The following is a 27,892-nucleotide window of genomic DNA, read 5'->3' on the forward strand; positions in this document are numbered from 1 at the left end:
ATACCTTTGACCTCCTTTTGTTGTTTTATTGCTCTAGCTAGGACTTCAAGTACTATATTGAATAGATAGGGAGAGAGTGGGCAGCCTTGTCTGGTCCCAATTTTAGTGGAATTGCTTCAAGTTTCTTTCTGCTTAATTTGATGTTGGCTACTGGTTTGCAGTATATTGGTTTTACTATGTTTAGGTATGGGCCTTGGATTCCCAATCTCTCCAAGACTTTTATCATGAAGGAATGCTGGATTTTGTTAAAAGCCTTTTCAGCATCCAATGAAATGGCTGTGTGGTCTTTTTTGTTGAGTTTGTTTATGTAGTGGATTACATTGATGGATTTCCATATACTGAACCATCCCTGCATCCTTGGGATGAAGCCTACCTGATCGTGGTGAATTATAGTTTTGATGCGTTTGTGGATTTGTTTGGTCAGAATTTTATTGGGTATTTTTGCACCAGTGTTCATGAGGGAAATTGGTTTGAAGTTCTCCTTCCTTGTTTGGTCTTTGGTTTAGGTATAAGCATTATTGTGGCTTCATAGAATGAGTTGGGTAGTGTTTCTTGAGTTTCTATTGGAGATCTGATAGAATTCCCCACTAAACTCATCTGGTCCTGGACTTTTTTTTTTTTTTTTTGTTTTTTGTTTTTGATGGGAGACTATTAAAAAATGCTTCTATTTCCTCAGGACTTATGGGACAATTTAGATTGTTAATCTGATCCTGTTTTAATATTGGGACTGGGTATGTATCTAGAAAGCTGTCCATTTCATTTAGATGTTCAAACTTTGTTGAGTATAAGCTCTTGTAGTAGTATCTGATAATTTTTTTTAAATTTCTTCAGTTTCTGTTGTTATGTCTCCCTTTTCATTTCTGATTTTATTAATTTGGATAGTGCCTCTGAGTGCTCTGGATAGTCTGGCTAAGAGGTTATCTATCTTGTTGATTTTCTCAAAGAACCAGCACCTTGTATCTTACAAGTCATTATTTCATAACTGCTTTTGGCAGCAAAAATTACCCAGGGCCACCCTCAGGGTGCAAAAGGAACATGACCTGCAGGGTATGGAAATTTCTGAGCCACAACAGTCCCTTTAGCTCTGAGCCTGCTGCTGATGTCTGAGGCACTCTGTCACTTGAGCAGAGTCCTGGGAAGCTTGTGATGTCATGTGAGAGGCCTCTATCCTTTCTTGTGATTTATAGGAACAAACGTATTGACTCAGGACCCCCCAGACCAATTCTCTTCACAAAGGAGATTTATTTGTTCCAGGGAGAATGAAGAAGGGGATGAGAGACAAAAGGAGGAGATAGAGGATATGGGAGAATGGGGAAAGGAACAACAGAGAGGGGGAATGAGTGTTTGTCCCATGGTGGGTCAAAGGACTGATTCTGGATGGCTTCTGAACAGTGAGGAGACAGACATGGCTATAGGCAAATGTTGGTTTATAAAGGTGTAGGGGAAACCTTGTGTTTGCACGAGGTGTTTAATTTTAATTGTGCGAGTTAAATAGGTGAACCAAAGGGGATTTGATTGCTGGACTTCATCACTTTGATAGCTGGATCTTGGTGGTCAGCCTTAAGAGGAGGGATTTGCTGTGTAAGAGAATAGACCTTGGGGACTCATTTCAGGAATACAATCTAATGATATTTAGCAAGAAGGGGGAATTAGGGAGATGGGCAAGGACTGACAGAGCCAGTCTTACCATGCACAAGCTGATCAGAGTCCTTTCACTTTTGTCAGAGAACGAGAGATGGACAGCCAGAGCCCAACATGGTTGCAAGTCTAGACTGTATCCTGGGCTGATGTCTGACCTTGATCATCTTTGTCTTCCAGAGTTACAGGGAGGATGAGCAGGTAGGGGAGCTTAAGAGGTCCCTAATGTACAAAAAAATCTTCCTGTGGCTGAGCTGAAAGGGAACACAGGCATCCTTCCTGTGTGTATCAGCTCACTAACTGCACAACAGGATGCCAGTAAGATCCACCTGCCTGGCCATTATACTCAGCAACTAAAAGTGAAAGTCCCACCTTTTCCAGCAGAGTCAGACCAAGACAACAGAACAACCACCTCTAGGGAACCACAATATCTCACTCTCCTGGGTGATCCACATGAGGGAAAAACCTTTGCTCCACATCCCAAGTGTTTCTTAGTTTATGAGTCTTTGAAGTTCTCTGTGGACTGAGGAAGAAAGACATGCCTCACATACACATAACCAGTTCTTTCTAATGTAACAAGAGAAGAGAATGCTTCCAACATAGTACATGAACTAGTATCACCCTGTTGCCAAAGGCAAACAACAGCATGGAGAAACACACTAGAGTCCTTGACCTGCAGATCCTTGTGGGGATTTAAAGGCAAGTAGCACCACTGTCTCTTCCTGTCTGTCTTTTCAACTCTGAGTGCATCATTCCTTTCTACTTCTTCTGCCCAGATAAATCTCTGGTGGGAAAATTGGTGGGGGAGATGGGTACCATGGTTATGTCAAGTCCTGCATGGCCATGCAAAATGGATAGTGTGACATGTTTTTCTGCCCCTGGAACAGGGGCAGCAGGGTGTTTGTTGTCCTTCATGCTGCTATGGGAATAAGGCTTGCTTGTATAATAATGTGCATATGTTCATGTTCCTTCTTTGGGGAATGTCTTCCATGTTAAGGTTAATGACCCCATGATAATTAGAAAAAGCATGAGTCCAGGAGGCAAGGGTGTGTCTAGATTCCTTGGAAAAAACGGTAGAAAACTGGGACCTCCAGGACAGCCATTAAGGCTGTGGGAAAGAACTCTGAAAACTTAAGTTCAAAAATATCTAATTTCTCAACTATGCAAAATGTAAGGATGCAGCATGAATTATATGAGGAGCTTCATAGACCAAAAAGAACACAGTCAGGTGCACTATGAGTCAGCTTGTCAGAAAGATACAAAGGCAGGCATATTCCTGAGTTCAATGTCAGACTGGGACAGAATGAATTTATGCCCAGTTATGGTGGGAATGGTGATCTCAGAGCTGGATCCCACCCTTATAGTTTATTATTTGTGCTTACAAAGGCAGGTAGGCAGATCTCTGAATTCATTTGCAATGTTAAGAAAAATGAGCTTGTCTAGGAGGTAAGGGGCTAAGTTAAAAAAATGCACATTGGTGGCATAATCAAAACAGAACCTGGGATGGATAATTGAATTAATATGTGAATAAAATACTTGGGTTTCATTAGTGAGAGTTGAGCTGTCTGGTGATCTTCAGAAAACTGTCAGCTTGTATCCATGATTTGACTTCCAGTTATTATTTTCTCTATTCCTGAACACCCCTTCCTCAGAAGCCCTTTCCAAGTTGTGGATGGTCCATGGCAACCAACAATCTATCAGGTCTTTTCTAGAAAAAAAAGGAAGGCCCTTTAACGAGGTGTAGGTACATCCTTAACATGTTTTTCTGATGACGAAATCAGCAGGAATGGGATGGGAGAACTTTGTTTATCTCTGTGATGGAAAAGATGGAGTTGCCACCAGAATTGAAGCCAATAGGAGATCAGAAAATGGCAGTGTTCCTTTCTCCCTGTGGCCTTTACTGTCTGGAAATTCAAACCCAGTAAATGGAAGGGCACGCTTGTGAGGGATTTTTGCTTAATTTCAAGTGGAAAGATCTATTTCTTATCTCAATCTTTGAAGTGGAAGTCATAATATTATTCCAGGGCTTGAGCCACAAAGACACAACTTGAATCCATATCATTTAAGCAGGGAAACCCACTTCTAATCTGGGCCATGATTTTTAATGGAAGCCTGTAAATGACATGGAAGAAGGAAGCTTTTATTCCTTGCCTGCTTGCTACCATCTTGCTAGCAAGTTCATTCTTTCACTGATATTAGGACTGGAAGGAGGAGCCGACTTCAGCTGCACAGCTATTCGGAGTCTAGGTTGCACTACCAAAAATTTCCTTGAAAACAAACTAGCAAACAACAACTTCACCCAAACCAAACTAACCAATCAAACAACTCCCAAAGGGTAGAGGATGGCTCAGAGTAAAGTGTCTACTGTACCACTGTGAGGAACTGAGTTCACATTCCCAGTACTCAAGAGAACTCTGGATACCTTGGCTCATGCTTTAAGCTTGACACTGTAAGGCTAGAGAGGCTGATTCCCAGGGACTTGGTACACAGTCAATCTGGAAACAGTAAGCTCCATATCCTGGCCTTCATAGGAGCATAGACACCCCCCCCCACACACACACACTCACACAGGCACACAGGCACACACACACACACACACACACAGGAACACACACACATTTATGAAATAGAAAACAATACCAAACATGACTCATGATCACTTTTTGCTAAATCTCTGTTAGATATAGTTCATTCCCTTCTAAAACTCTCAGCCACATGGCTTCCAATGTTTGTGACCATTCTCTCGAAAATTCCTGAACCTCTCTCTGAGACTCTTACACTTTCAGCCATATATCTCTCACCCTGCTAATCGCATGACTCCTTTAATCCTTTCTTTGACCCCTGTAAACTCAAACTCCTCCCAGTATCTGTCTGTACCCTATTTTATGTCTCCTAATAAAGCAACTGCCCACCTCTGACTAACACATTCCCATAACCTTTAAAAACTATAAATCTTATTGTACACAATGGGCTGTCGTCTGCATGTATGTCTGTGCATCTCTCTGGGGTACTGATGGGTGGGAGCTGCTGTGGGAAGATTGGAAGTAGAACCTCTGGAAAAGTAGCCATTGCTCTAAATCCCTGATCACCCTCTCCAGCAGCCTTCCTAGCCTTTGGAATTGCTTTCTGGTCCTCTTAGAATAGCTTCTCTGCAGGAACCCTTTCTTCCTGTGCACACCACTCTATGGGCTTTTAGCATGCCCAGTCTGCCCCATCATTTACCTATGTCCCTCCCCTGCCTACTCCCTGCCACCCTCCAACATTCCCAGTAGGTACCTGGAGCCTACATCCCAGGCCCAAGGAAAGCTCTCAGTTCCAAGCAACTCACTGGAGATTACTGTGGTAACCAGGCAGGACCTGCCTCCCAGGCTGAGCTTTCTGTTTCTATTGGATGCTTACTATAATGGAAGTTCAGTCCTGGCTGTTTTATTGGGCAGCTGGAGAATTTCAGGTTCCACCTTGAAAATAGGTGTAAAATAGGCTTTCTCTGAAACTTCCTTGCTTATTTATAGGTTCCTGCTGAGCACCTTGAAGCTTACTTAGAAAAGGACATTTGAGGCAGAGCAATGTGGGCCTCAGGCCTCAGGCCTGCATTGGATACACTTGAGGGCAATGATCCTCCTGTGGTCACACACACAGTCATGTCATTTGTCCCTCCCATGCCCAGTACCTCTGGCCAGTGATCTCATGGAGCTCAGGCTAGCCTTCAACTTGCTGTGTAGCTGAGGATAGCCTTGAATTTCAGATCCTCCTGCTACTGCCATGTGGTGCTGGGGAATCAAAGCCAGGGCTGTGGAAGGCAGGCCAGCCCTCTACCCACAGAGATATGTCCCCAGCCTCCAGATTTTATTATTTGTGCCAGGTAGGATCTCCTAAGCCCAGAGTAGCTTCACACCCTCTTGACATCCCAGCTCTAGGGATGTACAGTCAGTTGGATCAGGGGTTCAAGATCCTTGTCATCTGTACAACAAGTGAAGGTTGACTAAATTCCATGAGATACTTGTCCCGACCCTCAGGATAGTCAACAGGGTTCCCTGGACCACCTAGGAAGAGAATGGGGGACAAGAGACACAAGAGTTGGACAGCAAGACAGGATTCTGATCAAGCTGTCAAATTTTATTGTTTTACACACTGCAATATGAAGGAAAGCAAGCAAGGTATAGGGAGGTGGTAAAGCGGGCAAGACATTGTCTTTAGGGAACAATCTCGGGGGTAAGCACTGTTTCTCGGGAACAGTTTCTCAGAATTGTCTCTCAGAATCTCATGGAAAAGCTGGCTAAATCTCAAGGAAGCTGCCTTCCTAAAATGATCATGAGGAGGTGAAGTGGAAAGGAGTTGCTGTGGTAACCTAACCACAGATGAGCTCTGTTTGTTCTAGCCCACTCAGGTGAGTTCTGTATGTGCTGACCACCTTGCTACTTGGGTAATGTGAGAACTAGTATTTTTCCTTTTAAAAGCAGGCTTGAGCATGTAAGATGGCTGAAAGGAGGAGGTTTTGAGATCTATGTGAGAATGGCTCCTGGCAAATACTGTCACAGACAACAAATACACAAGGGGCTGGAGAGCAAGATGGCTTATTGAGACAGAAGTCCCTCTCAGCATCCTCTGTAGGAGAAAAAGGACTCAGAATCCAAAATCTTTTTAAAGAGTTGTTTTTTTGTTTGTTTCTTTTTTTTCATTTTATGTTCTCTGTTTGTCTATCATATATATATATATATGATATATATGATATATATGTATGATATATATATATATATATATATATATATATATATATATATATATGATAGGTAAGTGCATCAAGACAGGATTTCTCCATTTTGTTCTGTCTGTCTTGAAACTTCCATTGTATACCAGGCTAGCCTTACACTCACAGAGACAGTCCTGCCTCTGCCTCCTCAGAACTGGGATATAACCCATGTACTGAGAAGACATAGTTTGCCAGAGTCAGGCTAACTCCATGAAAGGCTGCAAACTGGCAGTTTGGGAGACTAGGCCAAGTATCTGTTTCTCTGTACTGGAATAGTCCAAAGCAGCCAATTCCAGGAAAAACTACCTGCCACAAAAGCCAATCAGGAAGTTGCCCCACCACCTAGGCTGAACAAACTTCATAGGCAGTGAATCAGGAGCTGTAGAAAGTGTCCCACCACCTAGCTTGAGTCAAGTATAGTTAATCAGAAAACTCTGTGAATGCCTCCAGGTAGAACCAACAAATCAGGGGAAAGAAAGCTAAGGCACCCACTCCGACCCTAACAGGCATTACACTTACCTGTGCATACCGGTGCAAAGTTCACACTTCTGTCCTCCATCCAGACAACTGGTAGACCCCTGCATGCAGCTTCTTCTCAGAATAAATATTCTTTGCTGCTGCTTAGACTCTACTTGAGTCTAAGGGTTCATCCTTCTCAAATCACAGACTCTTACCAACAGTGCCTGGCTAGAGATTATTTTCATACATATATTTGTGGATGTGAGTCTGTCAGTGTGTGTCTGTTTCTGTCTGTTTCTATCCCACAGTGCTGAAGCTTCAGGCAGTTGCCCCAAGCTCAGCTTTTGTGTATGGAGCGGGAATCCGAACTCAAGAAACACTTTACACACTAAGCCATTTACTAAAAGCCCTTGTCCATTCATTCATTTGTTTGTTTGTTTTGAGAAAGTCTTGGGTAACCTAGGCTAGGCTCCAACTTGCTTCGTAGCTGAGGCTGGTCTTGAATCTTCTGGCTGCACAAAAGTAATTTTGGATGCACAAATCCCCGTAAAAAACAAGGGTTCCTGGCCTGTCTGAGATCTCAATGCTAGGAGACAGGGGTAAGTGGATCCTGGGAATTCACTTGGCCCGACTTGTCCAAACGGCAAGCTCAGGGTTCAGTGAGAGACCTTGTCTCAAAATCTGAAGGTGGCAGACAATAGAAGCAGATACCTAACAACGACCTCTTACCTTCAAACTCTCTAGGCATGCACTTACAATCAGTAGGTAGACACAAAGAGACATGTACACAAATATACTCGGTAGGCACAAAGAAGCAGGAAAGCTCTACCTAATCTACAGGAAGTTACAAAGATGAAATTGCTGGTACCCACCACCAGGAGTCAGTGTTGCCCATCTACTGTTCAAATCACAGCAGACCTGTTTTCTTTTCTGGACTCCTTAGCTGAGTCAAGTTCTTTAATCTATACTATAGCTTCCTGTTTTTGCCTGCTTCATTCTTCAGAGCACAAAATTATTATATAGGGGCTGGAGAGATGGCTCAGTGCACCGATTGCTCTTCCAGAGGTTCTGAGTTCAATTCCCAGCAACCACATGGTGGCTCACAACCATCTGTAATGGGATCTGATGCCTTCTTCTGATGTGTCTAAAGACAGCTACAGTGTACTCTTATACATAAAATAAATAAAATAAGCCTGTAAAAATAGATAGGTATTAAAAATGATTGTGTGTGTGTGTGTGTGTGTGTGTGTGTGTGTGTTGAGACAAGGACTCAGACTTATATAGCGTAGGCTGGCCTCCAACTCAATTTGTAGTTAGGGATGACCTTGAATTGATCTTCATTGCTCTGTAAGCTTGGGAGCACAGGGATGGGCTTCTGAGGACAGAAGATGTTAGGAGGAGGGTTGGAGTCCTACAGCCACTTCTGGGAGAGCTGCACCCAAGGGCATGCTCAGTTGCAGATGGCTATCAGAGGACAGGAGGTACAATGTTTGGGGATTGGTTTTACCTGGGGGTAAAGTAGAGGCCTGCCTATCCCAAGGGTGGGAAAAAATTCCCATGCAGACCATCATGGTGATGTGACTCCAATCCTGAAATGCCAGAGAAAGAATGAGCTTGCTCACAAGATGAGAGCAAGCAGGCAAACAACAAACGCTTCCTTCTTCCATGTCCTTTGCAGGCTTCCAGTAAAAGGCATGGCCCAGAGTAGAAGTGGATTTTCCCTGCTCAAAAGAGCTGGATAAAAGTTGTATCTTTCTACATCAAGAACTGGTTTAAAGTTATGGCTTACACTCAAAGATTTAGATTTGAAATAGATCTTTCCTCTTCAGATTTAAAAAATTCCTTCACAGGTGTGCCCCTCCTTTTCAGGTTTTAGAAATTCCAAATGTAGTCAAGGTGACAGCCCAGAATAGTCATCACACCGGGTTTCAATTTCCAGACAATAAAGGCCTCAGGAAAAAGGAACAAACAACCTTCTCTTTTCTGACCTCTGATTGGCTCTAATTCTGGGGGGCAACTCCAGCTTTTCCATCATAGAGATAATCAAACTTCTCCCCTCCCATTCCTCCCAATTGGCACATCAGAAAGACACACTAATATGTACATAAACCTGATCAGAGGACCTTTTTTCTGATTAGTTTTAACTCTAGAGAAGACCTGATAGACTGTTGGTTTCCAAAGACCAGGCTCAGCTTGGAGAGAAGTTTGGAGGAAACACCAACTTGAAGACAAAATCGTGGGTACAAGATGACAGTTTTCTGAAGATCAACAGACAGTTCAGATTTCACAAGCCAAACCCCAGTCTTTTATTCACATATCAATTCAATCCTCTACCCCAGGTTTCCTTTTGCCCTCCAAATAGCAATTTTTGACCTTAGCTGATGAACTGGCAAAGCCACAGAATATACAGAACCAAAAATCCAGCCATGAAATGTCAAGCATGAAGAGACACGTCAGCAACTTCATCTGCATGCACTCCCCTGTCCCCCCCACCCCCCATTGGTCTAAGACAAGTTCTCAGTGTGAAGCCCAGGGGTAGCACCACAATAAAGAATATTGCCCTCAAGCAATATTCATGGTGGCCCAAGACTTTAATCCCAACATTCAGGAGGCAGGGGCAGGTGGATCTTTGTGAGTTTAAGGCCAGCCTGATGTTCAAATCAAGTCCAGGACAGCCAGGACTAGTTACACACAGAAACCTGTCTCTGAAAACAATCAATCAAACAAATAAACAAACAAAACAAATACTACCTTCAGAGTCAACTAAACCAAGAGCATTCCCTATTTAAGCTATCTACTCTCTCTGTAACTTTCCACTGCTTCTGTCTGTTGTCCCTTATCTGATGTCTGTGTATCCCTAAGAAAGGCCTTTTCTCCCTATGCATTCAATAGTACATGCACAGTAACAGACATTTTCTATAAAAGATTTTAGGAGTTTAACAAGGTATCTTAACTACTGTTCTATTGCTGTGAGAAGACACCATGAACAAGGCAACTTATACACACATTTAATTTGGGGCTTGCTTACACTTTCAGAAGGTTTGTCTGTGAGCATCATGTCATGGAGCATGGCAGCAGACAGGCATGGTGCTGGAGAAGTCATTGAGAGCTCATATATGATCCAAACATTCCAGAGAGAGAGAAAGAGAGAGAGAGAGAGAGAGAGAGAGAGAGAGAGAGAGAGAGAGAGCGAGAGCGAGAGAGAGAGAGAGAGAGAGAGAGAGAGAGAGAGAGAGAGAGAGGCAGAGAGGGACAGAGAGCGAGCGAAAGAGACTCAGAGATGGGGGGAGCAAGAGAGACTGGGTCTGGCCCACGAATGTAGAAAGTCCTAAGTTTATTCCCTATCCACACATCCATGTACAACATGGTCCCCCTTTTTGATACCAAGCATCAGTTACCATCTCAATAATGGAAGGGTTCCTTTTTTGTGGAAATTGAAGCTTAGCTCAAGCTCCGTCACTGGCCTTCACTCCTGGCTGTTTCTATCCTATCCAGGCCAGAGAAGCTGTTGCCATATCAGCTCCCGTCCATGGTGGATCAGCAGGGTGGTACCTGCATCATGCCCGGTGGGTTATTTTATCATGAGGAGCCACAAACCAGAAACTTGTCTTTCACTTTCGTGTCCTGGGTATATCAAGCCCAGAGGTTGTGTCTGGGTGTGTCTCAGAGGGGCAGCTGGTGACTGGATCCACACAGCTGAGGACAGCGGGGACACATCCAAACGGGCTGCAGGAAGATTCCTGGGTGAGTCGGGAGCATGCTCTCCCCACATGTTCATCCTCTCAGTGGCTCTGGAGGGGAAGGGTTACAGCCCCGCGTGTGGATGAGCTCAGGGAAGATGGACAATGGTCACAGGCTCGGCAGCTGTAGGGCTGGACTTTCAGTCAAGTGAGGCCTGCCTGCTCCTCTCTCCTCCTCTACCCTGTGCACAGAAGGGGACATGGAATCCTTCAGATGTGTCACCACACTGCCTAGGGCCTGGCCCTCCTTGTAAGTCAGCTGAAGACCTGTTTAGAAGTCCCTAGCAGAAAGACAAATCTTTGTCTGTGCTCAGTCATTTTGGATAGCTCCAAAATAGAAAAGTGGAGGAGGCTTCAACACAGAGCCATCAGCCATGCTAGACTTTGGGTGCTCTTACTGAAGCAAAGAGAACGAAATTTTGATGAAGTTGTACAGTTTCAGCACAGCTTTGCCTGGCTAAGCAGTGTTGAGCCCTAAGGAAAACCTGAGGCATGACAGGGACTATTCTAAGGTGCCTCGAGGAAGCTGAACAAGTGAGGGGTGACACTCCTTGCTCCTCACCTAGGCTCTGCCTACCCAGTGGAGGACAGAGGGTGAAGCCAAGGCTGTCTTGTGTGGTGTGGTGCCGGTGTGGAGGAGAAACAGGTAATGGACAGAGAATGGGCTCTGTACAGGCCCCAGGACCATCGCACTGTGTGAGGAGGGGTTTGTCACCTTTCACCAGGCCTCTGTTTTGGAGCTAGGGTTGCCTACTCTGCTGAGAGCCCCAAGAGGCTGCTCTCCTGTTATGGTGTCCCGGAAGGCTGTGCAGTGGTAGAGACAACACTGAATGCCTCAGATGCCACAACTCTGAAGAGAGTGTGAAGGGCCAGTGTTGTGTTTTATAAAAAGAAAGAGAAGAAGGGGTTTATTTGATGGATGTGAAGTCTGGTGTGGGGGAAGGTGGTGCCTTGACGGCCTGTGCTGAGATATCTCTTCCCCCCCCCCAGGGACCAGCTACATGATGATGAAGATATAGAATAGAGTTTATTCAGGGCGTAAGGTAGGGTGTTGAGAGAAAGGCAGAGAGAGAGAGAGAGAGAGAGAGAGAGAGAGAGAGAGAGAGAGAGACAGAGAGACAGAGAGACAGAGAGACAGAGAGAGACAGAGAGACAGAGAGAGACAGAGAGAGAGCTAGCAGAGGAGTAGAGGCTGGCCATGAGCACTTGGAGAGGGGAGGGGGGAGGGGAATGGGGAGAGAGGGTGCAAGGATCTGGAGCGAGGGCCAGAGAGCAAATGAATAAATAAATTTTAATAAAAAATAAAAGAAAGAAACTGCCTAAGGTTGAACATTTAGAAGAGGGGCAGAGGACTGGATGGTTCGAGAGCAGACACAGGGACAGGGTCTGACAGGACTCTAGCTCTGAGGGGATGCAGTACCCCGAAACAAGGAGAGTGTGTGGCTTCTGGGAGAGCACTGTGTCACTCATGAATTAACCCCTGTCACAGGGCACAGGCCCTGATATGGGTGAGTTGTCTCAGGAGAGCCGCCCCTCACAGTAACATGGGGAGAGCAGGAGAAGCTGATGGGGGCTCAAGAGAGTGGAAACCGTATCTAAAAGGTGGGGTGACATTCATAACACTTCAGGTCAAGACCCTGTTGTAGCACTACTGTCAAGTTTGAAAACTTCACGGTCAGTTCTCCACATTAGAGTAAGGCACACAGGAGGTCTTCATCCCATCAATGATGCTGGACCCTAATAAGGTGTGTATGTGAAACTCTGTGTCACAGACACACAGAAAACATTTACTATTGTTGTCAATAGTGTGTGTTCCCACCTAGTAACTGTCAGGACATCTCTTACCATCCCTCCTGTGTGTAGATGATATAGAGGTTTTTCTTCATGGCCATGTCCCCAGCAGGTCACATCCCCCATGGATGCTAGCAGGACAGGAGGGCTCTGACTTGGCCAGGATGAGGGGAGAGGGGAGAGCCAGATGGCTGTCACCTCTAAGTGGAAGTGCAGGGTCCCCTGGAGGAGCAGGTGACTGTCCCCTTTACTTTACAGCTCACTTCTCTGCAGTGGTCGCCATTGAAATGCATCATGGCTTTTGTTTATTTGTTTGTTTTGTTTTCCTCCTACCAGGGTGCACACCTGGGGAGCAGTGAGAAAAATCCTGTCAAAATCCAATGGCTCATGCTTCGGACTCACAAGGTATCAAGGAATGTAGTCAGTTTCTCCTTCCCTGTGTGTTTCTGTCTCACAAGGGTTCCAATGCCAATGGAGATGCCTCAACTTTTCCTGGTCCTAACCAGGTCCCTTTGATCTTACTGATCCACCTAGGTGTGGTCACTGTGTATATAAGTGTGCTGTCATGAGTGTGTAACACACACAGGGGCTCATGCCTGTGAACACTTGGACTCCAGTTGGTGTTGCTATTTGGGGAGATTATGGAACTCACAGGCCATGGAGCCTCACTGGAGGACGTCCGTCCCTGGGGGTGGGACTTCAGTGTATACGGCTCTGCTGTGTGTGGTGTGCCTTCTTAATCATAGCACTTGAGAGGCTGAGGTAGGTTTGTAAGTTCGAGGCCATCCTGCTCTACACAGTGAGTTCCAGCTCAGCCAGGGCTCCATAATGAGACACTGTCTCAAAAATACAATACAATAAAATAGAATAAAACTAAATAAAGAGTCTTGCCCCTTCCAGTACATTCCATACTCCTTAATTATAGCGAAGATATGACCCCTCAGTTTCCAGCACCTGCTTCTCTCTCTTCACTACTGCTATGGACATCCGTCCTTGTGGATGTCCGTGAAAACCTGACATTTTCTCTTTCTCCTCTCTATCTGTACAAACACACACACACACACACACACACACACACACACACACACACACAGAGTGAGAGAGAGAGAGACAGAGACAGAGAGAGAGAGAGAAAGAGCGAGAGAAAGAGAGAGAGAGAGAGAGAGAGAGAGAGAGAGAGAGAGAGAGAGAGAGAGAGAGAGGATATTTGCTGCTATCTTAAGTGTTTACTGCTGCAAACAGATAACATGACCAAGGCAACTCTTATAAGGACAACACTTAATTGGGGTTGGATTACAGGTTCAGAGATTCAGTCCATTATCATCAAGGCAGGAGTGTGGGAGCATCCAGGTAGGCGTGGCTCAGTAGGAGCTGAGAGTTCCATATTTTCATCCAAAGGAAGCCCAGGAGCAGACTGTCTTCCAGGCAGCTAGGAGGAGAGTCTCAAAGCCTACCCTCTCATTTACACACTTCCTCCAACAAGGCCACACCCCCTAATAGTGCCACTCCCTGGGACAAGCATATTCAAACCACTACAGCTGTTTTTATATAGAAAGAGAATAGGGAGTTGGGGAGGGAGCTATACATCTAAGTGAGGAATGTGAAAGACTTTGGAATTTGGACTAGAGATGCAGTTGAATACTGTCAGCAGAGCCCCTGGAAGGCAGTTCTGCTGAGCAGTGCAGAGGGGTGGAGGCTGGTCATGAGATTTCAGAGGGATGCAAGGATTTTATTGGCAGCTGGAGAAGAGGTCAGTCCCATGCACGGTTGACAAAGAACCTAGGTGTTTCCTACCCATATTCTAAGAACTCACATGAGGCTAAATTAAAAGCAATGGACTAATTTCTTGGGTGGGGAAAAGGTCAACACAGCACAACATTGACTGCAGATACTTATTACCAGTGACTCTATGCTCTTTCGTCTACAACAAAAAGAGCAAGTGGGACAGGAAGAAATGCCAAGTGCTTCATGGTTTGCATTTGGACCTGGGAGGCTCCATGTCTCAGAGCAGATGTGACAGTTGAGGAGGTTAAGGAAATAAGGAGAGGCTCCTGCCCTGTGGGGGACAGTGGGAGGGTGCAGTCTGGTCAAGACCAGTGAAGCTAGAGAGAGAGAAGGAGAGAAAGGGACACAAATCCCACTCTTTCTTGCTCCTTGAGAGGAACTGCTTCAGTGTAGAAAGCTGCTGTTGATCTGGTTGGATGTGACAAGGGTCCATCCCAAGCTGGCAGCCAAACCTGGCAGTGCTGACTTTGTATTAATGGCGTTAGAGTCAGGAACCATGCAATAGTCCAAGCGGACATGGATGCCTTTCCATTGGTTTCACAGAGCCCGAGTCCTTCTCCTGTTCAATATACTCGGACATTCTTTCTGTCTTTATCAAAAATCCTTCTACTGACACAATGAGATAATGGAGCACCTACTAGCAGCTTGAGAGTCACATTAAAGGCACTGGCACCACAGTGTTGACATGTAAGAGGCTCCTGGTGGTTCAAAAGAAGGGACATCAACAAGTGGCCTGTAATTTCTCTGAACTTCCATGATGAACATGTGGCAAGTTGGTCCAGTGAGCTCCTATTCCTGGTGTGCACAGGGAGCAGGGTCACTCTTCTGCACATGGTGTCTCCTCTGCATGTGTGGAGCAGGGTCGTAGTAAAAGATAGAAAAAAATAGCTAGAGGAGGCAGACACAGAGACAGGTGTGTACATGTGACAATGAAATGACAGATGGTAGAAGACACACATCTGGAACTCATTGCCAGAAGGACCCAGTCCCACTGAGTAGTGCCTTAGATTTATGGCATCATTTGGTCTTCACTATGTAACTTCTGCAAAGTTCCTGTCTCCACATGTGCTTGCTGAGCCTAAAACCCTTTACATATGCATTTTGGGCCATAATTGAACCTCATCCCTGGATTTCCTAAATGTTTTGTGTGAGGAATCTTTTAGATTTATCTATCTATCTATCTATCTATCTATCTATCTATCTATCTATCTATCTATCTATCTATCCATCCATCCATCCATCCATCCATCCATCCATCCATCTATCTATCTATCTATCTATCTATCTATCTATCTATCTATCTATCTATCTATCTATTACTGATGCACCAGTTTCTTCTATTGTATCTTCTATGCCAGAGAGTCTCTATCTCTTGTATTAAGATAGTGATCCTTGTGCCTGTTGTTCCTGTTCTCTTCGTTGGGTTTTCCATCTTTAGGATTCCTTCAGTTTATATTTTCTTTACTGCTTCTTTTTCTATTTTTGGGTCTTGAACAGTTTTATTTGTTTCCTTCACCTTTTAATTGAATTTTGCTGTATTTCATTAAGAAGTTTATTTGGTTCCTCTTTAAAGACCTCTGCCTGTTTGATTGTATTTTTTTAAATTTCATTAAGGGATTTATCATTTCTTCTTTAAAGGTCTCTATCATCTTTATACAATTGGATTTTAGATCTTTTTATTTTCTTTTGCTTAACTTGTATTAGGATATCCAGAGCTTCTGTAGTAGGACAGCTGTGCTCTGAAGGTTTCATAATGCCCTGGCTTTTGTTGATTGTGTTCTTACTGTAGCCTTAAGCCATCTAGTTGTCTCTGGGTTTTCCTGGTGTAGCAGATATTGGAAAGGGGACATAACCTCAATGTTCGTGTGCAGCAGGATTCTGCTGGGTAGCCTTGGGTTGGACAATGGAACTCAGGAGGCAGTGCAAGTCTCCCAGCAGTTGGGATTGGGAGATGGGGGTGGGCGGAGGCACACAGAGAAATGTTAGGACAATGAATGTAGCTAGGGGAAGGACAATCTCATGCAGTTCTGGGTGCCCCAAAAGACTTGGTGGGCAGGAAAATTGTTGCAGGGAAGGAATCTAACCTGTATGCGTACAGATCAGCAGGACTGGTGAAGGTGAGTGGAGACTTAGCTAGACCATAGAGGTTCATAGGACTCATACTGTCATATGACCTAATTATTTTCCTGATGAATAGGGGAAGATCACAATGTTGAAGACTTCATTGATTTTTTCACCGAAGTACTCAGCAAAACAGATCTGAGGAGACTGATTACTGAAGATGGAACCTGGAAGGGATTTGTGGAAGCAGCAGAGTTGTCAAGGTGACCTGTGGGGTGCACTCAGTGCTGCCCCCCAGACTAGAAGAATGAGGGCTGTGTCCTGGTCAGGCGTACCCTCTCTAGACAGTCCCAGGGTTGGCTTTATGGACACTCCTCCTTAACTATGCAACAGGAATATTTACAACACGTTATTACTGGTGGAGCCACTCTGCACACACAGGGTCGGTTGGTAGTGAGGGCAATAGACAGCCCATCACTTACAGGGGCACCAAGAGCAGATCAATCCCGGGGACATGGGCATCATGGGAATATTCATAAGGTCAATGGCTTAGGCTTCCTATTCCTCAGGAGGTCAAAAACTGCACCCAAATCCCCATCATACCCACTTCTTTAAGGTTGAACATTTTTTTGTAGGAAATTCTTGGGAACAGCGTATCTCAACCCCTTCATTTCCCACTTGAATACTTATGGATATTTAATGAAGTATATTGCAGATGGGACCCAAATCCAACCTTAATGTGGATACATGTGCAGCAGATGCAGGTTGTCTGTACAAAGCTTTAAAGCAAGTGTCCTGTCACCGTGTATTGTCCCATGAAGCAGATGTGTAGCTCTTGACTGCTCAGGTCTGGGAGCCTTTCAGAGGGAGGAATCCAGTCTTAGCATGCTCAGTCTGTATATCCCACTGCTGCAGGGCTTGACAGGCAACCTCAGGCCTTCCTGCAGGCTGGATGCTGCAGGGAATGTAGATAACTTCTCAGCATCTAATGGTAGAGGGGAGACTCTTGGGAAAGGTGCATCCCTCACAACACACACAGTTCTCTGAGGTAAAGTATATTTGCTCTGATCCCATGTACCTGTGCTCATAACAGGCTTCTCATAGGCAGTGATGTCACTGACCTTTAATGGTGACATTTTATCAATTACTTTTCACTATGGTGTCTTGACTCTACCTTGCACACAGCCTATGGACTAAGGATGGTGGGAACCTAGGTTGTACCAAATGTTCAGAGTTGAATGGAAAAATTTGTATGTTTGTACAATTTTTACCTATTGGTTTTGTAGTATAATGTTAAAGACTGAATAAGCTTTCATCTTAAAAAAACTGATTTCCTCATGTGCTTGATTTCTGTCACAGCGAGGAGGAAGCTGCACTGTGTTCTGCTCTGAAGGAGAATTTAGAACAGGATCCCACAGATGAAAATGATGGACCTCCAAGGGAGCAGCAGAAAGAGGAATTTTTGCGAGAGTTTCCTCGGTTGAAAAGGAAACTTGAGGACCATATCCGGAAGCTCCGAGACCTGGCTGACCATATCGACCAGGTGCACAAGGACTGCACCATCTCTCATACAGTGTCCAGCTCTGTTGGTGCTGCCTCTGGAATCCTGGGCATCCTTGGTTTGGCTCTGGCACCCCTTACAGGAGGGGCCAGTTTGGCCCTCTCAGCAACCTCCTTGGGTCTGGGAGCAGCCGCATCTGTGACTGGTATTACTACAGGCATTGTGGAAGATTCAATGACACAGTCAGATATATCTGAAGCAGGTAACCTGGTCGAAGCCACCATAAAAGTACTTGAGGAGATTCTAAAGATCGTGCCTAAGATAAGAGTCAAGCTTAGTAATAGTGTTAGGGAATTAATTGATGCCTTCAAAAGATACCAGGCTATTAAGAAGCTTGCATCCCATGGAAAAGGATTTCTGCGGGGTCTTCATCTACTGACCAAAGGAGCCAGGATTAGAGCAGGAGTGTTTACAAGTATCTTCCTTGCTTGGGATGTGTATGACCTTGTGAATGAATCAATGGATCTGTATAATGGGGCCAAAACAGAGTCAGCTAAAGCACTGCGCGACCTGGCTCACAAGCTGAGAGAGAAGGTGCAAGTATTTGAGGAGATCTACAAGGATCTGCAGGAAGAATTGCCTCAGTGACCCCTCCTCCAAGGAACTAGGAGTTCAGAGGAAATGATGTGAACATGGGTAGGGACAGCAGAGATATTCTGTAACAAGGGAAATAGCCTAAGGTCTAATCCATGGAAAAGATTGCTGAGGAGTTTGAATTTCTCTGACTGAGCAGAGAAAGGTCAATGCAGATGGCCAGAGATCCCAGGAGAAGAAGAAACTGGAGTCTAAAAGGGCTCAGACATTTATCGAGTAGAGAATCTGTAGACAAATCAGCATTGATCACTCTAATAACACCCTCGTGTATCCTAACATCTTTGCCATCTCTTCATGGTCTTTTGCTGGGTTTGGTAAATGCTTAGCTATCTGAGAAATGATATTGTTTAGTGGGTTTGTTTTGCTGTAATTTTTTTTTCAGATTTCTTTTTGAAGGGTTAAGGAGCAGTTTCAAATTAGGAAAGCAGAAAGAACATTTTATAGGTTTTTTGTTTTATTGATTATGGTTTTATCATGTAACTGGCCTGGAATTTCTAGGTAGACCAGAAAATAGTGATGGTCTTCCTAAGTGTTGGGATTTATGTGCATGTACCACAGTATTGATATATTATTGACTACAGTATAGAGGTCATTGCTTGTGCTAAACAATATCTGTGGGTGTTGACAAGTGTCTAGAGTGCCATATGTTTGAAATTATATACTATGCTACCTTTCATATTGGTTTTAGCTAGAAATATGCACGTGAGAAATAAAAAATATTAAAATAAGGGTGATCAGAGTGGTCTAGAGTGTGGGGAATGGGTGTGTAACATGGTGGGTGTGGTCAGGGAGGGCTGGACTGGACAAGCAATGAGAAGTCAGGAAGCCCGGGGAGCAGAAAGTGGGAGAGAGCCAGAGTGAGAGTTAAGGTGGATCTCATACAGGGTCAAATGCTGTGTGCAGTGGAGATGAATTTAAAACTTTTGTAACAGGAAACTGGGCATGTGGCTCTCAGCTCCTTCTCAGTCTGTGGAGAGTTTCTGGCCAAGGTGGTGTCTCAGATCAGTGGGCTCTTGTCCTATTATGTTCTATATGCTTGTGTCCAGAAAGTGTTAGCTGGCTGGTCTTGAAAAATGAAGTAAAAGCTGTCACTTGCAACCTCTGGACCATCAGTATTGACAGTTCTGATCACTGAGGTGGCAACCATTTGCCTGACTTTATTGTGTTGTCAAACAACATGCTGAACAGTTTTCTAGCAGATCTTCTTAATATACAAGTGGGATGGGCTCTGCTTCTGTGCCTGGATTTAGAGATAGAGGCATGGGAGTGTGCTAATCCCTGCCATCCTGACTATTCAAGGGTCTATGAGTGTTCCAACCAATTCATCACTTTGATCATGGGAACCCATCATGGTTGGCCTGTAGCTCAGCAGACATTTACATGGTTCTGTCATGAATGGACCTTTGGCTCCGCAGATATTTACATGCTCCTACATCCCACTGTGTTTTTCTCTGCCAAGCTGAAGTCATGCTGATGAAAGGAGAGAAAATCAAGAGTAAGAAAATACTTTGAAATATAGCAACATGTATCTCTCTACAAGAAAGCATGGCGAGTAGTGTCTTGTATCTTAGGGCTGCATGTTGGCTCCCTCTTGGCTCAGTCTCTGAGATGTGGAATAATAGCTGATGCCTAGTATTTTGGAAAGGAGGTTGAGCAGTGGTGGGCAGACTGTGTCCTCTGGGCATCTCCTGGACTCTGCTCAGCTTGTGGGTGAAAAATGGCAGGTTCTGTCTTATATATCTGGGGGGAAAATAAGATTGACAGAGACACAAATAGACATTCTTCCATTAGAACTAGGTAGCTCCAGGAAGCCATGAATTTCAGCATCTCTCCCATGGATTTCCATGATTTCTTATTGGCAAGGACCACTCTTCGCTTGGAGATGGGGTCCTGAGGAATAGGTGTTTGGGAGCAGTGGAAGGAGTTGAAGTCAATGATGAAGTACAAGCAGATAGCTCAGTCCTTTGCTGGAGACAGGTCTCTCAAGAGCATTTTGGTTTTCCAACCAGTGTCAGAAAGCTTTCCAGAAAAAAATGCTAAAGGAGTGTGTTAGCTCTCAAAGCAGTTCTTTCTGTCTCTCTCACAGATTTGCATAAGCTATTTCCTTATGAATTCAAAGGCTTGAATCACCAAACCTGGGTCTAAACCCCCTCTGTCCCAAGCTAGCATTGAACTCAGAAATCTCCCTACCTATATAAGCACAAACAAAAGGATTAGCTGTGTGGTTTCAGGTCCTGAGATCACAGTTCCCTCACTTTCTGGTTCTCCTTTTGAAACATGAATTTTTTTTTAAAACTTTTCCTTTCCCTCTACTGACTCATCACTGCAGCTGCCTCTGTTTTTTTCAGGTCTATGAAGCACCTCATCAAAGTCATGTTGCATCCTCATATTTTGAATAATTTAGAAATATTCATGAACTCATGTTTTTAGAGTTCTTTTCCACAGCCTTAAGGGCTGAAAATCTCAGCAATTACCATTTTGCTGAGGAACATTAGACACACCCTCTCGAACTTGTGATGTTTCTAATTATCATGGGGACCTTAACCTTGGCAGGGAGAACATTTCATGAAAGAGGAACATGAAGTAAAATATGTACACTACTATACAATAAACCTTAGAAACATGCCACACTATCCTTTCCCCAGCGGCCATGCTGGCTACTTATTACTTGGCTTGTTACTTGGCTATTATTACCCTTGTTCTCTCTCAGGGCACCAGAGTCCTTCCTGGTGCTTATAGACTATGGTTTGTCTGCTTCCTCATGGTTGGCTGGAGCATTCTTTCCCAACTTTTGTACAAAGTGCTACAAATGCCACACTGTTTTTATGAAATCATTCAGCTCTCTTCCTGCTTTGTAGTACTGTGGGACCTCCCAAGGCACTTAAAGAAAGAAGCTTCACAGCTGGTACTGGTCACCAGCACTGGACTGCATTACAGATCATGCCATGTCTCCTGACAAAAGAGACATAAGTGTTGGGAGGGGGAAGGGCAGGTGTAGTAGAGAGAAGTGTCATAGGAAAGCTTGACATCCAGGGCTGGAAGGAACAGGGCAATCCATCAGGAAGGAAGAGGCATATGAGGACATCATATGGGAGGGAGAGAGAGGAGTTTTTCAGGGTGGGAGGAGCCCAGTATAGGCCTGAGAGCTGGAAGGTTCCTGTGTTTGAGGGGAGGGTGATGAGTCCTTGTCCCTGCAGCTGCTGCTTAAGGAAGTTGGTTCTGGGCCCAACCTCACTCTTCCATCACCATAACCAGTAGAGAGTCCTGGTTAGATCCAAAGAAAACATGATCAGCTGGAGACATAATCATGAGAAGGGACTGAATCTGCTCAGGAGAGATGAGAAGCAAGTTTCTGGCCCCTGGGGTGGGAACTGTGTGTAGCCATGAGGGTCAGTGACATCATCTGAATAAGTATGGAGCATGCCTGCCATGCTAGGGCCCATGCCTCTGTGAAGAGAAGAAACCCTGAGGCTTACACTTGCTCTGTCCAGCATACAGATGGTGCCTTATTATAGTGCAGTGAGAAGGTCCTGGCAGATCAGAACCTGGTGCCTGGGACATGTTCTGAGCCTTGCCAGCGGCCTACCGTGTGCTACATAAATGTCTATATCAGTTCATCATATATTCTTAGTTCACTTCCTATAAGTATTAAAATGTATAGAGTTATCTTGTATAGGTGAGAGTGTTACTTCTTTGCTGAGTAGAGCTTTACTTCTGGTTTGTCTCTAGACAGAATTTTCACAGAAGCAATGGACACAGCTGCAGACATCTAAACACTTCTTCAGGCTCTCCAACCAAAGCCTTGACTCCAAGGCAGATTCTTTCTAGAGCCCTTGGTCCAGACTTAGATCTCCATGCTCAGTCTCCATAGGGCGTCTTCCTAGGGCTCAGGACAGGCCTGAGAAGGTTTACTCATTTCCCAGGGAAAAGATGAAGCCCATTCAGTCTTTGCAGAGGGACCCTGCCCTCTGCAGCCCCACCCTCCCTCCCTCCTTCCCATCCTCTCCTAATGCCTCCAAAGGCCAGCTTGCAGAGCTCTGGAACTGTGCTGAGCCTTTTCTCTCACAGGAAACATCTCTCATTTCCACGTGGTGACCAAACCGACCAGGACTGCCTCAATTGGCCTGCTTCAGCAGCCTGCTGCTGTCTGGGATCTGAGACATTATTTGGATATTGAGGTAATGGCTTCTGAGGACAAAGCTCATTCAAGGAAATATTATGGATAAAGAGATAATAATCACCAGGCAGTGGTGTTGCACACCTTTAATCCCAGCACTTAGGAGGCAGAGGCAGGCTGATTTCTGAGTTAGAGGCCAGCCTGGTCTACCATGTGAGTTCCAGGACAGCCAGGGGTATACAGAGAAACCCTGCCTTGAAAAACAAAACAAAACAAAAAATAACAAGAAACAAACAAAAACAGATAATCTTAAAAGTTTCTAGGACTACCTGCTGTGAGAGACAGATCATCTCCTCTATTCACACCTGTGGTCTGGCCTTTGACATCCTGATTAAAGGGCCCATAAAGGGCCCATAGTGCTGTATATCAGATTGTTCAACATGTCTTTCTGTGACCCACACAGATCTGCTACCCACCCAGACAGAGGACACCCTGTCTTATTTCTCAGTACCTCATAGTCTGGGCAGAGAACAGGACAGGCCCAGGGGAACAAGCCTGCCATCTTCCTACCCAGCCTGCTTCACAGAATCCTCAACAAGACTCAGGTTCCCCAAGAGCTCACACAGACTCATGCTCAGAGACACTGTGTCACAACTCCTGAGCACCTTGCATCTCACAAGCCATTATTTGTCCTATCTGGTTAGCAAAAACTATGCAGGGCCAACCTCAGTGTGCACAGGGCACATGACCTGCAGGGTCTGGAGAGTGCTCAACCACAACAGTCTCCTTCTGCTCTGAGCCTGCTGCTGAGGTCTCAGGCACTCTCCCACTTGAGCAGAGCCCTGGGAAGCTTGGTGATGTCATGTGAGAGGCCTCTATTCTTTCTTGTGGTTATTGGAACAAAAGTATTGGCTCAGGACCCCCAAGACCAATTCTCTGCACAAAGGAGATTTATTTGTCCCAGGGGGTGAGAGGGCAGAGATGAGAGAGAAAAGGAGGAGACAGCGCATGAGGGAGACCGGGGAAGGGAACAAGGGAGGGGGGAAGGATTGTTTGTCCCATGCTGGGACAAAGGACAGCCTCTGGACAGTGAGGAGACAGAAATGGCCATAGACAAATATTGGTTTATAAAGGTGTAGAGGAAACCCTGTGTTAGCATGAGGTGTTTCAGTTTTAGGCATGTTAATTAGGTGAGCCAAAGTGGGCTTTTGATTGCTGGAGTTCAATGGTTTGATAGCTGGATCTTAGTGGTCAGCCTCAAGAGGAGGGATTAGCTGTCTAAGGGAATAGACCATGGGGACTTGCTTCAGGAATGCAATCTAATGGTGTTTAGAAAGAAGGGGGAACTGGGGAGATGGGTAAGGACTGACAGAGCCAGACTTACCATGCTCGAGCTGGTCAGAGTCCCTTCACTTATGGCAGAGAAGGAGAGAAGGACAACTAGAGCGAACATGGTTTCAAGTCTAGACTGTATCCTGGGCTGATGTCTGACCATGATCTTTGTCTTCCAGAGTTGCAGGGAGGATGAGCAGGTAGGGGAGCTTAAGAGACTCCCTAAGGTACAAACGATCTACCTATGGCTGAGCTGACAGGGATCCCAGCCCTCCTTCCTATGTGCTTCAGCTCACTAACTGCACATTGGGATCCCAGGAAGAAGCAGCTGCCTGCCTGTTATACTCAGCAACTGAACGTGAAAGTCCCACCTTCTGCAGCAGAGTCAGACTGACACAACACAACAGCCACCTCTAGGGAACCACCACCTCCCACCCTCCTGGGTGACCCATATGAGGGAACAATGTTAGCTCCACATCCCAAGTCTTTCTTAGTTTATGACCCTTTGGAGTTTTCTGTGGAACAAGGAATAAAAACATGTATCACAGATTGAAGGACACTGCATAGATCACCCCTATTTTAGTCAGGGTTCTCTAGAGTCACAGAACTTATGGGTAGTCTCTAGATAGTTAGGGAAATTGTTGATGACTTACATTCTGTAGTCTAACTCCCCAACAATGGTCAGCAGCAGCTGTGGATGGAAGTCCAAGGATCTAGCAGTTATTAAGTCCCACAAGGCAAGCAGGCAAGGAAGAGTGAATCTACCTTCTTCCAATGTCCTTATGTAGGTCTCCAGCAGCGGGTGTGGCCCAGATTTAAGGCCTGTGCCACCTCGACTTAAGTCCCAGATGACCTTGAACTCAGAGCTCTCCTTGTCTTAATCTTCTGGAATTCATAGTCACTATTTTTCAAGATCTCCATGCCAAGATCCAGGTCAGAAACTTGTATCTCTGAGCCTCCAGATTAGGATCATAGGTTAGTATTCCAATTCTGGATTGTAGTTCATTCCAGATACGGTCAAGTTGGCAACCAGGAATAGCCACTACAACCCCCTAAGTGAACATGATCTGCCCACTCACAATGTCCAGCAGGAAACTTCTCCCTCCCCCTCCACCTCGGCTGCTCCTCACCCTGGTTCCCTTGTGCACACAGTGGTGCTGTTGTGTCCACCATGTCTGGAACCTGTATATCTCCCTATGTGGTGTCTTCTGTCTCAAGCCCAGGTTCTGCATCTGGAACCATCATGCCCTGCTTCCTCTAGGATGACCCCTGCATCCTCCACGACACACTCCTCTGGTACTGTGTTGTCTCCTACAGAACTTGGAGTCATAATTCAACTTCTGTCCCAAGTCTCCTGTCCATAAGCTCACATAGCTCGATGGCTGTGGAATAGTTCTGCTTTGCTCCAGGAAGAAGAAACTTAAAGCACAGCCGAACTCCTGAAATTGGATGTGTGAAGGATGCACTGAGAGGTAATGTCTTTCATACCACAGCTCAGGAACCAGTCAAGACTCAAGCCAAGATCCATATACAGAGAGTAGACCATTGTGACCTCAATTGATTGTTTAAGGTTTTTTTTTCATCCATATCCTTTCTTGTTCTCAATTCTTCTCTTTTATCATCGTCACTGTGTCTCTGCAGTTACAGAACACCACTGTGAGACGCAGAACCATGACAATGTCCATGGAAACTGAGGGGCTGGTCATGATGGAGACCTACTGATCAGGGCATAGGACGAACTGCAACAGAAATACACTCCTGCACAGAGTCAGGGTGTGGCCTCAGCGTCCTGCTGCAGATTCAGCTGAAATTGAAACATAAGGGTCTCAGGCTCCACATACAATAGAGCCCACTCGCCCTGGGCATCCTGTAGATCTGCTAAAAAAGGCTTGGGTGAGCTGTGACAAGGCTAAAAACTTCTGTAACGAGTTCCAGATATTCCAATACCTTCTCTGGCTTACACCAGGCAGCAAACACACAGAAAGGCATGCCGACAAAACATACACATAAAATAAAAATGAATGACTATTCAAATATTAATTTTTGGAAAATAAGAGATTGTACTGCCTGTGGCAGTGTGCTTGCTAGCATGCTTTGCTTCTGTCCCTCCTTAAGAAAGGACTGCATCACTGAACTACCTTCTCTTTGGTCTCCTGTGTTTCTTTGTAAGCACAAAGGGCATCCTTGGTTGTTAAGTGTTTGCTGAAAGCAGCCAACTGGTTGAAAACAAGCTTGAAAATAAATATCCATTATTAATGTTGGAAGCGTCACAAGGCTAGGGTCTGATGGCATGTTTGTAGTTCTGTCTTCTGGGTCATTTGTGAGAGAGGAAAGTCAATGTTTTCCTTTGTGTGGTGGTTTGACTGACAATGGTCCACATAGGCTCAGGTTTGAAAGTTTGGTCATCAATTAGTGGCACTGTTTGGGAAGGATTAGTAGATGTGGTCTTTTTGAAGGAGGGGTGTCACTGAGGAAGGGCTTAGAGCTTTCAAAAGCCTATAACAGTCCCAATCTCTCTCTCTCTCTCTCTCTCTCTCTCTCTCTCTCTCTCTCTCTTCCTGAAATGTTTAGATCAGATATGAGCTCTCTGTCTTCTCTAGCACCATGTCCGTCTGCTGCCAAGTGCTAGGATTAAAGGCATTTGCTACCATCTCCAGCTTGATGGCAAGATTCTTTAAAGTGATGTTACCTACCATAGGCCTATATAACTTGTCTTCAGGTAGTGTGTGGGTAGTAGGTGAGGGGATAACAGATAAATCTGTCATAGTTTTTCTGCCTGCTGGTCATTTCTTGGCTGGATTTTTGTTTTTATATTTTCCATAGATTTGCCAATTCATCATAAAGAGTTGGTAAACATTAAAGATAAATGGAAGGAACCTCTGACTCTCAACAGCTTCAGCTGAGGTAGTGAAAGGGCATCCTATGAATTTTTCAGCTGGGACAACTCTTGTTCCTGGAATTAAAGATGGATCCGTGGATGGACTGGTGAGATAGCTCAGCGGTTAAGAGCACTGGCTGCTCTTTCTGAGGTCATGAGTTGAAATCCCAGCAACCACATGGTGACTCACAACCACTCATAGTGAGAAACAAATAAAAAAAACCTATGGGCAGGAGCGAGCAGGGCTGGAGCAAGCAGAGCCAGAGCAAGAGGGGAAAGGGAAGTTGGGGGTGGAGGTGGGGACGATGAATCTGAGGCTAAAGGGACCTGACACCAAGGCTGATGGTTCGAACTTTATTCCTGGGTTCCATTTGGAGGAAGGACAGAACAAACTCCTAGAAGCTACCCTCTGACAGAACTTCTAAATTTTCCTGAAATGGCTCTAAATATAAGTCAGCCTGTTTGTATTAACTGCTTGGGCAGTTGCCATGGTGAGGTATAGCCCCTCCTACTCTTCTTCTAACTGACCTAGTTCTAATGCTTAACACCCCTGGACTCCACCAATCCCCCTCCCCACTTCCTTTAATCAACTCTTGATTGGCTCACTATTTGGAGGAACACTGTTCGGTGGACACTTACTGTTGAGGTCTCATCCTTTTCAGATGTCTATAGCAGTTTGTATTCAGTCTCCATTTTGCTTAAAAGGTGAAATTAAGTTCAGGTTCTCAGACTTTGCTGCCCAGAAGTAATTATACACAGCAGACTCTGAAAAACATTTCTCCTAAACTGTGGTTGTATTACTTACGATCTGTTAACTTAAATACTCTAAAACTCCCCTGATCACCACCTATCCACCACCCCTTACATCACTTAGGACCAGTCAGCTTAAACGTCAGCTGAAAATTCTTTTTCTACATAGGGAAAATATAGTACTTCTTCCATCCTTGCCTTCTGAACGTCTAAACTTTATTTTTTCTATAAAAAGCCTGCCCTAAGAATAGACTGGTACCACAATTAGGCTCCTGAGTCCTTTTTTCTGGTCCTGAGCAACCAGTCTTGTGGTGTGTGTTCAATAAACTATGCTCCTTAACTGAGATCACTGTTCATATGTTTTGTGTGACAATCCCTGAATCCCAACACTCACCACATTCCAGGGTGCCAGTGGCTACCACATGTTCGTATCCTC

At 45.0% G+C, this 27,892-nt stretch overlaps 1 protein-coding gene across 4 annotated transcripts in view; it reads left to right on the top strand.

The window, feature by feature from the left end:
• The window catches only part of LOC127668073 (apolipoprotein L3-like), a 49,831-nt gene extending 22,029 nt beyond the window's left edge, over positions 1 to 27,802 (top strand). The window contains exons 1-5 of one of the 4 annotated variants that reach the window (XR_007974008.1): positions 10,462 to 10,591; positions 12,715 to 12,783; positions 16,361 to 16,487; positions 17,584 to 25,300; positions 26,652 to 27,802. Coding sequence is in view for 2 of the 4 variants with exons in the window: in XM_052161519.1 (XP_052017479.1) it covers positions 12,759 to 12,783; positions 16,361 to 16,487; positions 17,584 to 18,373 (942 nt within the window). In the remaining 2 variants the exon portion in view is untranslated. Of the gene's footprint in view, positions 1 to 10,461; positions 10,592 to 12,714; positions 12,784 to 16,360; positions 16,488 to 17,583 lie in introns of those variants that run through there. The other 3 variants (XR_007974009.1, XM_052161517.1, XM_052161519.1) reach the window with 3 other exon arrangements.
• The last annotated feature ends 90 nt before the right edge of the window (positions 27,803 to 27,892 follow it).

This window comes from Apodemus sylvaticus, chromosome 17 (assembly GCF_947179515.1).
Source record: "Apodemus sylvaticus chromosome 17, mApoSyl1.1, whole genome shotgun sequence".
NCBI classification, from domain to species: domain Eukaryota; kingdom Metazoa; phylum Chordata; class Mammalia; order Rodentia; family Muridae; genus Apodemus; species Apodemus sylvaticus.